This window comes from Elephantulus edwardii, unplaced genomic scaffold, assembly GCF_000299155.1.
Source record: "Elephantulus edwardii isolate Elephantulus edwardi_28Jun2011 unplaced genomic scaffold, EleEdw1.0 scaffold00032, whole genome shotgun sequence".
NCBI classification, from domain to species: Eukaryota; Metazoa; Chordata; class Mammalia; order Macroscelidea; family Macroscelididae; genus Elephantulus; species Elephantulus edwardii.
This window is the reverse complement of record NW_006399782.1, coordinates 7,532,605-7,543,304: the sequence shown is the minus strand read 5'-3', so window position 1 is coordinate 7,543,304 and position 10,700 is coordinate 7,532,605. Positions and strand designations below refer to the sequence as shown.

The 10,700-nt window shown below is 39.9% G+C and overlaps 1 protein-coding gene across 1 annotated transcript in view; it reads left to right on the top strand.

Moving 5' to 3' along the window:
• Positions 1-2,985: 2,985 nt before the first annotated feature.
• The window catches only part of SEC22A (SEC22 vesicle trafficking protein homolog A (S. cerevisiae)), a 61,548-nt gene continuing 53,833 nt past the window's right edge, over positions 2,986-10,700 (top strand). Inside the window, exons 1-2 of the mRNA XM_006884228.1 lie at positions 2,986-3,008; positions 6,720-6,920. Of these exons, the coding sequence (XP_006884290.1) occupies positions 6,739-6,920 (182 nt within the window). The 5' untranslated portion in view covers positions 2,986-3,008; positions 6,720-6,738. The remainder of the gene's footprint in view (positions 3,009-6,719; positions 6,921-10,700) is intronic.

The window sequence follows — 10,700 nt, the reverse complement described above, 5'->3', positions numbered from 1 at the left end:
AGATGACAGGAAGAATCTATGCCTGAATTCAAATGGTGGTGTTGGAAAAGAGTACTGGATAAATTATGGACTGCCAAAAAGAACAAACAAGTCTATCTTGGAGGATGTGGAACCAGTGTGGTCTTTAGAGGCAAGGATGGTGAAACTTAACCTCATATACTTTGGGCATGTTGTTAGGAGGGGCTGATCCTTGGAAAAAGACATCATACTGGGGAAAGTGAAGTATCAGTGAAAGACAGGAAGACACTTTCCATGAGATGGATTGACATAGAGACTCTAACAACGGGTTCAAGTATATCAGAGATGGTAAGAATGGCACAGGATAGGAGAAGGTTCAGATTGTTGTTCATAGGAACATTATGAGTGGACGTTAGCTAGCATCTAACAACAGTAACAACCCTCTCTCACTTAAAGGTTACTTGTTGGTTTAGATTTCATTTATGACTACTCTTCTTTGTTCTAATAAATCATTTACTTAGCTTTTCTTGGATTAGTTTCCTTCCTTTTAATCCTAGTCCTAGTCTTTCTCCCCACTAGGAGGCAGATAACCTTGACCTTGACTTTGGCACAGTGGAGGAGAGACTGAAGCAGCTCAGCTAGCTCAACAAACCATCCTGATATTTGTTCTAGGGCTTTTTATTACTACCTCTGTTTACCACCATTTACTACCTGGGAACATCACCTTGGTTCATACCACTGTCTTTGGTTACATGGAAGGAGACTGGATCATGTGGTTAGTCTGGCATCTCCATCCGCTTTTTCTAAGCCTTTCTCCTAGGTTCTCTATGTTCTCTTCTTAGCTTCTCATCCATGATCTTAAATATCGTCTACACTCCAAGCATCACATTTACATAATTAGCTAGGATCTTTTCTCTGATATTCAGGCCTATATAACCAAATATACTTGACATCTCCATTTATAAGCATCTCAAATTTAATATGTCCTAAAACACTTACTCCTCCTTCTATGTTTCCTGAAATTGGTAAAACACTTGCTCCTGCTTCTCTATGTTCCCTGAATCAGTAAATCTATTTTAATCCATCTAGTTACTTAAGCAGAAACTCAGAGTCATCTTTAATAATCCTCTTTTATTCACCCTTCCTGGCAAACCAATCCATTATATAGTCCTTTGGATTGCACTTTCAATTTATACATGTCTTGAAATTATCCACTTTTCTCCATCTCTGTCATTACCCTAGTTCAAGTCACCATCATCTCTGACCTTGACTAATGCAACTGTCTCCAAACTGGCCTTCTAGCAACCTCTCCTGCCCTTTTCCAATCTTTTTCCCCTCAAGCAACCTGAGTGAGCTTTTAGATATGTAAATCAGATCATACTTAATGTTCTCTATAAATTGCCCTTTGATCTTAGGATATATTCCAAAATACAGTCTGTAATCTATGATGTGGCCAATGAATGCAGTCTTGCATGGCCAGGCTCCTGCCTCATCTCAGTCCAAGTTTCTCCTTACTCTCTACATTCCAGTCACATTGATTTCTTTTCAGTTTGCCTAGGCTTTAAAAGGCACTTTAGAGAGTGCTTCCCTGACTGTCCAAAATTAATTCATCATAAATCAAATCCCCTTTCCCTCCATGACACCAGTGAGTCTACTTGGACTCACTGGGACCATCAAAACTGTCCATCGTTCTTCATAGATGGCAGTTGGATTTAAACCAACTACCTTTCTGTTCACAGTCTAGTATGAAGCCCATTATGTCCCCAGGTCTCCTTAAATCTTAACAGCATTCTCTAATTATTTTCCATATTACTGATCACAATGTAAAATTGTATATGATTTCTATTTTAACATCTGTTGTTCCTGTTGTTAGGTGCTGGCGAGTTGAATATGACTCACAATAATCCAATGACCTGAACCCTACCCTATCCTATGCCATCTTCATCATCTCTGACACAGCAGACCCCATTGCAGAAGTCACTATGTCTATCCATCTCATTCCGAGTCTCCCACTCCTTCACTGACCCTCTGTCTTTTCAAGCATGACGTCCCTCACCAAGGAAAAGCCTCATCTTGCTTCATGCCCAAAGTATGGAAAACAAAGCTTCATTATGTTTCCCTCAAAAAAATAAAGCCCTCTGGCTGCACTTTTCCCAAGACATACTTGTTTGCTCTTTTGGCAGTACAACTCAACGGCATAGATTCTTCTTTTCTCATCCTTATTCATTGTCTAGCTCTCTGATGCATAGCAGGTGATTGAGAAGACCATGGCCTGAATCAGGTGCAACTTAGTCTTCAAAATGACATCATTGCTTTCTGTATTTTGGAGATACCCCTGACATTGGACTTGCCCAATGCAATACATCTCCTGATTTCCAAACTGCAGGTCCCAAGGGTGTTGATTGTTCATCCAAGCAAGATTAAATAATTAACAGCTTCAATTCTTTCTCTAGCTATTATCATAGTTCTCAGCATTCCTGAATTCCATCATGTGTTGCGTCACTCTTGTAACCTAACACAGTGACTTGTTTAATAAAGAATGGGTGATGTGAAAGGGCTGGAAAACGTCTGGCACTTATCTGCTTCGGTTAGGTTTTTTTCCTTTGGGTGTGAAAGTAGTTAGAGAAAGGCATTTTCCTTGCTCTCACTTAAGAAGAGTGTTTTCCTCTTGTGCCTTTCTTTACGGGGCAGGGTAAGTGTTTGCTGTAGAGTTGTATAGGAGAGACAAATTGCCTCTAGATGAAAAGCGACAGGCAGGGGAAATTAGTCTTTGGGACAATGTGGTTTTGGTCAGAGGATCGCACTTTCGGGGTGCAGGTGGAGAAAAGCTGTCAATTTCCCCTGCGGGGGCGGGACTCAGCTCGGCCTCCGGTGAGGGTGGCTCAGTTTAATCTTTCTCACAGAACCTGATTGGTCTGGAGAGGATCGGGGGCGGGGCTTGATGTCGCGGGGCGCGAGCCACGTTGAACGCAGTGCAACCCCAGGCCACTCCCTGGCCCACAATGCACCGCGGGCCGCGTCACTCGGAGCGGCGGGTCCCGGCTGGACAGGTACGGCCTGGCCCCTCCCAGTCCTCTTCTCTGTCTTCTCTGGGCCGCTCGGACCCGTGGCCGGCCTGTCCTCTTGCTCTCCCATCCCCCGCCCAGGGCCCTGGCACTAACTTTCAGAGCTACACACCTGCTCCTGTCCAGGAATCGAGCACAACCCCTAGGGACGAGAAGCTAGTGTCGTTGGGCCGTGTAACTCTCGAGGGAAGAGCGTAGGGGGTCCTGTCCCCTGCGGCTTCAGGGATCTTTGAGCTGCAGGGGCAGCAGTTACCCCTTGGCGGGCCTGCCATGGGTTTGGGGTAGCCCTGGCTGGGATACCCGCATGGGGAAGGCCAGTCGCTAGGGCTGTCAGTAGGTGGGGGAATTCTCCGGCTTCTCTGTGCACAGCTCAGACGATCCGATCGCCTGGTTGCTCTGGTGGCCTGCGAGAGAGCTTTGAGGTAGCTTTTCCATTTTTATTCAGGAAAGGTGGGATTTGAAGTAGTTACTTTGCGTTGTGTGGGATTGAATGAACCTTGAACCCAGAGATTTCGGAACCTGTTTTAACTATTGAATTGAGAGGTCCTCTTAATGGCACTTTAGGAACTACGTGGCCGAAGAGAGCCCTGAGCAATTGGTTCGACAAGTGGAAGCCGAACTCGAGCTGGATTCAATCGCTTGACAGTGAAACCACTTTGAACTTACCCTCCCCAGCCCCCCTCTCGTCAGTTTCTTAGGGGAAGAGAACCAGAAACAGCACCCCCAATGCCTGGTCAGCCAAGCAAAGCCCAGCCAAGGGCCAGCATGCCAGCCTCCTGATGGGAGATTGTTCAGATTCTTGGCTTAGTTAGGGGGAACTGGCCATGAAAAAAGAATCGTTTAGTCACATTCCAGGTTACTCATACGTGTTGACAGAGTACAGTCCCTAATTTCTAGTACGTGAGGCGGCTTGTTCAGCCTTCAATTGGACATCTGTTGACTGTGCTAAATTAATGGCCCAGGTGGATATTTCTGTGTTGAGACTCATCACATCAGTTGAGTACTATCTTTGAGGCAGCGTGTCCCTGATTTAAAAAACAAAACAAAACACCCAACCAAACTAAACTATATATTGATGTTTGAAAGAAGGTCCTTTCCCGGGCATGCCTGTGACTGACTTTATTTTCCGTTTCAGTGATTTCTCTTGAATGTGTTGAGAGGCATTGCCTCATAGGGTGATTAGAGATAGGGCCGAATACTGCCCCTTACAAGTTTAAAGATTAAACAATGGACTTAATTTTTCAACTTGATTTCCTCCAGGTAAAAAGGAAGAAATAATACCCACCTTATAGGTTATCGGCATATAACAATAACATAGGTTATTTGAAGGTTTAAAGGAAGTAATGTGGGTAAAGGCCTGACCTATTGAAGGCACTAAATAAATAACAAAAAACCATTGTCGCTGAGTAGATTCCAGAACATAGCAGAAACCTATAACAAGTACATAATATATAATCTTTAAAATAACTTTATGAGAAAAATGCTATTAATAGCCACAACTTAAAGATAAGGAACTTGAAATAAAGAAAGGCAAATTAGCTTACTCTTAGCTGCATAGCTGGTAATGGTTGAACCAAGATTTGTAATTGAGCAATTAGCTCCAGAGTCCATTCTCTTCCACTGTACTGCTTCTTAAAATGCAAGCTGTTCTGTTATTTCAAAATGAATAGCTAGATAGTTTCTGTATCACTGGATTTTTGAACTTTGTTTTTTTAAGACAGCGTGATGTGTCAAGGTGATGCAGGAACTTGGGTTTAAGTACCAGTCTGCAATGCATTGGCATTGTGACATTCAGAAAGTAAGCCTTGGTTTTCTTACTGGTAAAATGAAAGACTTCACCTACACACTATTTGGCACCTTAAGGCTATACATACGTTGAGGATTAGCACATTTAATCATGACCTCGCTGTAATAGGCTAGTAAGAATTGATTTTGAATTTGAGGTGCAATACACTTGAAAAAAATTATGACATTTTAGAATGAAGCTGCACGGCAATCCCAGAGGAGTGCCATTCTAATCCACCAGATGCTTTGCTGGAAAAGGAGGGATAATCTCCTCCTGTACCAGTCAGATCCTATTTGACCGTACATGCACTAAAAAATAATAAAATTTTAAAAAATTAATAACTTTTAACAAAAATCTTGAATTTTCACTGGTTGCCCTGGCTGAAGAAGAATCATCTAGTGTAATTTAATTTGGTGACTTAGTAGATAATGATTCGCAGTTTATTTCAAACTGTGAGCTTGTATTAATTCAGTGTTTTTCAAAGGATGATTTCATAAACATTATAATCATCTTGGGAATTTGTTCAAATTGAAGATTCCCAAGCCCTACTCCAAAGTCAAAACAAATCCAACCTTTTTTGAGGAGTAGATAGCCCCAGAAGTCTGTATTTTTAACCACGCTTCCAGCAATTCTTATATGAGCTAGTTTGAGGACTGCTTTATCAAAATTGGATTTTATAAAAGTTTTTTTATAAGATTATTTACCAGATTGCTTTCAAACCCAGACCTTTGAAAGTTTTTTTAAAAATTTGCTTTTGTAAAACTAATTGCTGTCGAGTTGATTCTGGCTCATTTACCCTATAGTACAGAGAAGCACTGCCCCAGAGGGTCTGGGGGCTTTAAATCTTTCTCCTGTGGAGTGGCTTGTGGATTCTAATTGCTGACCTTGAGGCCAACAGCCAAGTCACCATACACCCAAGCCTCATTGTGTAAAGTATGTGCAGAATTCAATATGTTGTTATGTATCATTAAGTAGGAACTGACACTTAGCTGACCCTCCAGCAGGTTTTCAGAGGCTGAAAATCACAGGGGAAAAGATTGCCCATCTTTCTTCCATGGAGTAGCTGGTGGGTTTGAACTGTGTGCTTTCAAGTTGGCAGTGAAACCCCTTATCACTAAGCCAGCAGAGCTCTCAGAAGTCACTAAGAGATGAGTCGAGTTTACTTTCTGGTAAAAAGATAGCAATATTATGACCAGTGTTCTTTTAACTTTAGGACTTATTTTAGGTAACAGTATTTTTTTTTTCTTCTTGCTATGAAAGTTACATATACCTATTGTGGAACTTTGAAAATTTAGGAAATTATAAGATTATAATGTTCAAATGTAATACTTTTTGAAGATAAACATTCTAATTCTGTTTTGCATTTTTTCCCTCTTTATCCTTCTTTACAAAAAACAAGATTTGCAGTTTTTGTCCAGCTCTTTTCTACATACTATATAAACATTTTACCACATTATTAAACTTTTTTCTCATTTTATTAGTTGCTATATTTTATTTCATATGAGTATATTACAATTTACTTAATTATCTCTCTTGTTGGATTTTTAGGTTGTTCTGTGTTTTCTGTTGAAGAATATCTTTCTGTTTAAAATTTTTTTTATCTCTGATTATGCTCCTCAGGATAGAGTCATATATGTAAATTTACTAGAATGAAGATAAGGGGGATAAAAAAATTTTAAACTCTTGTTGAGTATTACCAAATCATTTCTTTAGAATAATATTTTTATGGCTTCATACTTTTACCTCCTACTTATCAGAATTTTCTTTTAAGTTAACTTGTTAAGTGAAGCAAAGTATGTTACTGTTTTAATTAGCATTTCTTTGACTACTGGTAATTTATACAGTTTTACATATTCTTATCAGCATTGGCTTTAATTTCTGTCTAACTCAGATTGTTCATTTTATTTAAGGTCTTCACCATCAGTTGAAATGTCTATGATTTTATCAGCTTCAGTGCTCCGCGTCAGAGATGGATTGCCACTTTCTGCTTCTACAGATTATGAACAAAACACAGGAGTGCAGGAGTGCAGAAAGTATTTTAAAATGCTCTCAAGGAAACTTGCTCAACTTCCTGATAGATGTACACTGAAAACTGGACATTATAACATTAAGTAAGATTTTAGTTTTCTCCATTCATATTACTTGCCTGGTGGTTATCATTTATTAAAGTTTTAAGTGATTGTAATATATTAGAAAAGCTTGTTCAAGGATTGTGTGATTCTAAGTTTATACTTAATTATAGCCATCACATCATGCAGATTTCTCTCCATTTATTTCCAGCTTCAGGAAATTTACGGTTTTATAGATTACAGATAATCTTTCTTGTAAGTAGACAATTTGATATTTACTGATGTTCTCACATATCCAGAATTTTAGTAGGCAAGCTGTAATGGGAAATATAAAAACTTTAACATGAGACTTCCAGTAAGGAACTTAAAGTGATGTATGTTCTACTGAGAGGAGATAACATTCATCGCTGTGTCTTGTCTATGAAGAAAATACATCTAGGCGTAGAAAGTGACTATATCTGTGATGGTTAAGGATTTCTTCTAAAGGATGACATTTGAGCAGAGGCCTAAGAGACAAAAAAGGAAGAGGTCATATGAAGGATGCTGTTGATGAAGAGCTGATCAGGTAGCGTGCAGAAGCCCTTCAGTCATACAAAGGAAAGAAACTCAGTGATGTGCAGTGTTACCAACAGTTAAAAGATGGTGCAGGTTGGAAAATGAAGTTGGAAGGGTAGATATGAAGCCAGTGATAGAAGGCTTTATAGGTAATTTTAAGGAGTTTGGACTGTGCCTAATGCAGTGGAAAAAAAGGTGTTAGAGAGTTTTAAGGTAGAGAGTCATATGGTCTGATTTTGACTTTGAGTAGATCATCCTGGCTGCTCTGTGAAGAATGGGCTGTAAGAGAAAAGGAATAGAAGAGGCAGAGAGATTCTTGATTCTTCTCTTTCCCTCATATACCACATCAATCCATGAGGAAGATGTGAGAGCATTGTTAGTGCAGAGAAGAGAAGCGTAATAAGCCTTGAATGTAAAGTTTGTGCATTTAATTTTTGTTGTTAAGATATTTGGTTTTGTGCAGTGGACAGTGAGTTGGGTATGTATAAACTCACTGCAGGTAAATTGGTTCTCACTCATAGTGACCCGCCATCAGATTTCCACTATGATTTTCCAAATCATAAGAGGATAAATCATCTTTTTCCCTCTGGCAGCCAAAGATGTGAAGCCTTTGAGTTAGCAGCACAGTTCTCAATGGACTACACCACCAAAGCTCCCCACGTTAAGGTGATCCTTAGTGTGGGGCCAGATCCTGGTGTGTGCTGGAATTCAAATTGAAGGGTGTCACTGTGACATAATAGGTTTTAAGAAACTACTACTACAAATTTGAGAGAAGTGGCTTGCTAAAAGCCAGTGCCAAGACCATGGCATACAGTGTGAAATAGATAATCTCGGGAGAGAGATGAGGCAGAGAGGTCATCTTGAAAACTGTTATCCCGGGAAAGGTATTTATGATCAGAACCCGAATATGGGAAATAAAATACAAATGAAGAGAAAACTGCCAACTAGGAAAAGACTTCAAAAGTAGCTAAGCTGGTTGAGCTGGAATATTAGTGGTTAGAAGGGAAGGAAATTAGGTTTATGGAAAGATTTGTCTATGGGAGATAAAAAAAGGATAAAATAGGTTTTTAAAGTGAATTTATGACAAAGTGGTCAAGCAGAAATGGGAGAAAAGATTTTGGAATTATTCTTGTATTTAAACTGCCAAGAAAACAAACAGATTCATCCTAGAGAGGGTTAAACCAGGCTGCTCCTTGGAGGCAAGGATTCTGGGGCTTCGTCTGACATACTTAGGACATGTTGTAAGGAGAGACAGGTCTTTAGAGAGGGACATCATGCTGGGTAGAGTAGAGGGACAGCGCAGGAGGGGAAGACCCTCTATGAGGTGGATTGATTCAGTGACTGGGGTAATTGGGATGGGTGTGTCAGAGGCAATGAGATTGGCACAGGATAGAACAAGGTTTAGGGCTGTTGTACATAGGGTCGCTATGTGTCGCAAACGACTCGACGGCACATAACAACAAACAACAGAAGTTTATATCAGGAAATCCAGAGTAGAGTCTTCAAGAATGTCCACAGTTGCTTGGGTAACCTTAGTAAAGGAATGATATATTTCATTGAATTTTCTAAAGACCTCTGGAAACTCTTATGAACTTTGATAAATTATGATAATTGTAGAAAGGCTTCAGGCCTTTTGTTCATAGGGTCGCTATGAGCTGTACTCGACTTGACGGCAATCAACAACAACAACAAAGCAATGATGTCAATCTGGAGACTAAGGTGTGCTGATACAGGCCATGGTCTTTGCAGTTACTTGCTATGCATCAGAGAGCTGAACAATGACTAGGAGTGATAGAAGGAGAATTGATGCCTTTGAGCTGTGGTGCTGGAGAAGAGTATTGAATATACCATGGACTGCTAAGAGAACAAACAAGTTCATCCTGGAGAGGGTGAAGCCAGGCTGCTCCCTTTGAGGCAAGGATTCTGAGGCCCCATCTGATGTACTTGGAACATGTTGCAAGGAGGGACCAATCCTTGGAGAGGGATGTCATGCTTGGGAGAGTGGGGGGACAGCGCAAGAAAGAAAGACCCTCAATGAGATAGATTGATTCAGTAACTGGGGGTAATGGGGATAGATGTGTCAGAGATAGTAAGACTGGCACAGGATAGAGCTTAGGGCTGTTGTACATTGGGTCACTATGAGTCGCAGGTGACTCAGTGGCACATAACAACAGCAAAGGGATAACTAGAAAATGTTGCTATTATAGTTAACTGATAGCTAAAATTATGTCTTAATCTATTTCTATTTTTAGAGAAAAACTTAAAACTTATTTAATAATCATATTCTTTTAATGCCCTGGGTCATTATTCTGATTCCAGCTGTTATTGTGTAGCTATACACTATGACATCTGTTACAGATAAATGTCCAAATTATAATAGATTGGTTTAGTTATGTGTCTATGGGAAGTATCCTGAACTTTAAAAACAAAACAGAAACTGTTACTTTCCTTTTCTGCTGACAGAATGCTGTAAGGTCTGGTTTCACCGTCTTTCCAGATGTCCCTCTTCTCTCTTCTTTCTTTTTATCTTTTAACTGTTTTGCATGACCCAGCTTTCACCAGCTATGCATCTGTCTTATTACCTTAATAAACCTTTTCTACTTGTTTTGGTAAAAACAAAACCCCTCGTAACTTTTTTTGCCAATGTTTTTGTTCCTGTGCTGCCTCTGCCAGGTTTCTTAAGAGTAGAATATTATCATAATTTTACTGTTTCTCCCATTCTAAATTTTGAACTCTAAATTGTTGTTTGCTCCCCACCTTTCTCCACAAAGAATTTTAGGGAATTTGCAGGGAAAAAAAGAATTAAAAAGTACAGGTAAGAGAAAGAAATGAAGGAAAGTTAAGAGATAGAATCATAAACTCCGGTAACATTACCTTCTAGAGATGTAAATTACATAGTCCTTCTTTGTTAGAAAAGGGCTGCAGTTATTGCTCTGAGCTTCCTTTTGGCCAGAGCAACAAGAATAACAAGCTTAGTTAGAGAATTCAGAGTGTCCATCAGATACAGACACTGTTTTTTGTGTTAGAAGTCTGACATACACAAAGAGGGATGCGTAGAGATTTTATTTTTTTTTATTAAATTTTATTAGTTTCATTTACAGAGATTTTGGGTTTTCATTCATTCATTGTTGCCCTGTTTTCTCCACCCTCCTCCCCAGTTCATTCTTCTTCCCCCCCACCATGTCTGTTTTAATTGTCCAATTGCCACAGTGCTTGTCAAAGCCAGTTCTGATTAATCTCCTTTGTCAGTGTGTCCCTTGCCATTCC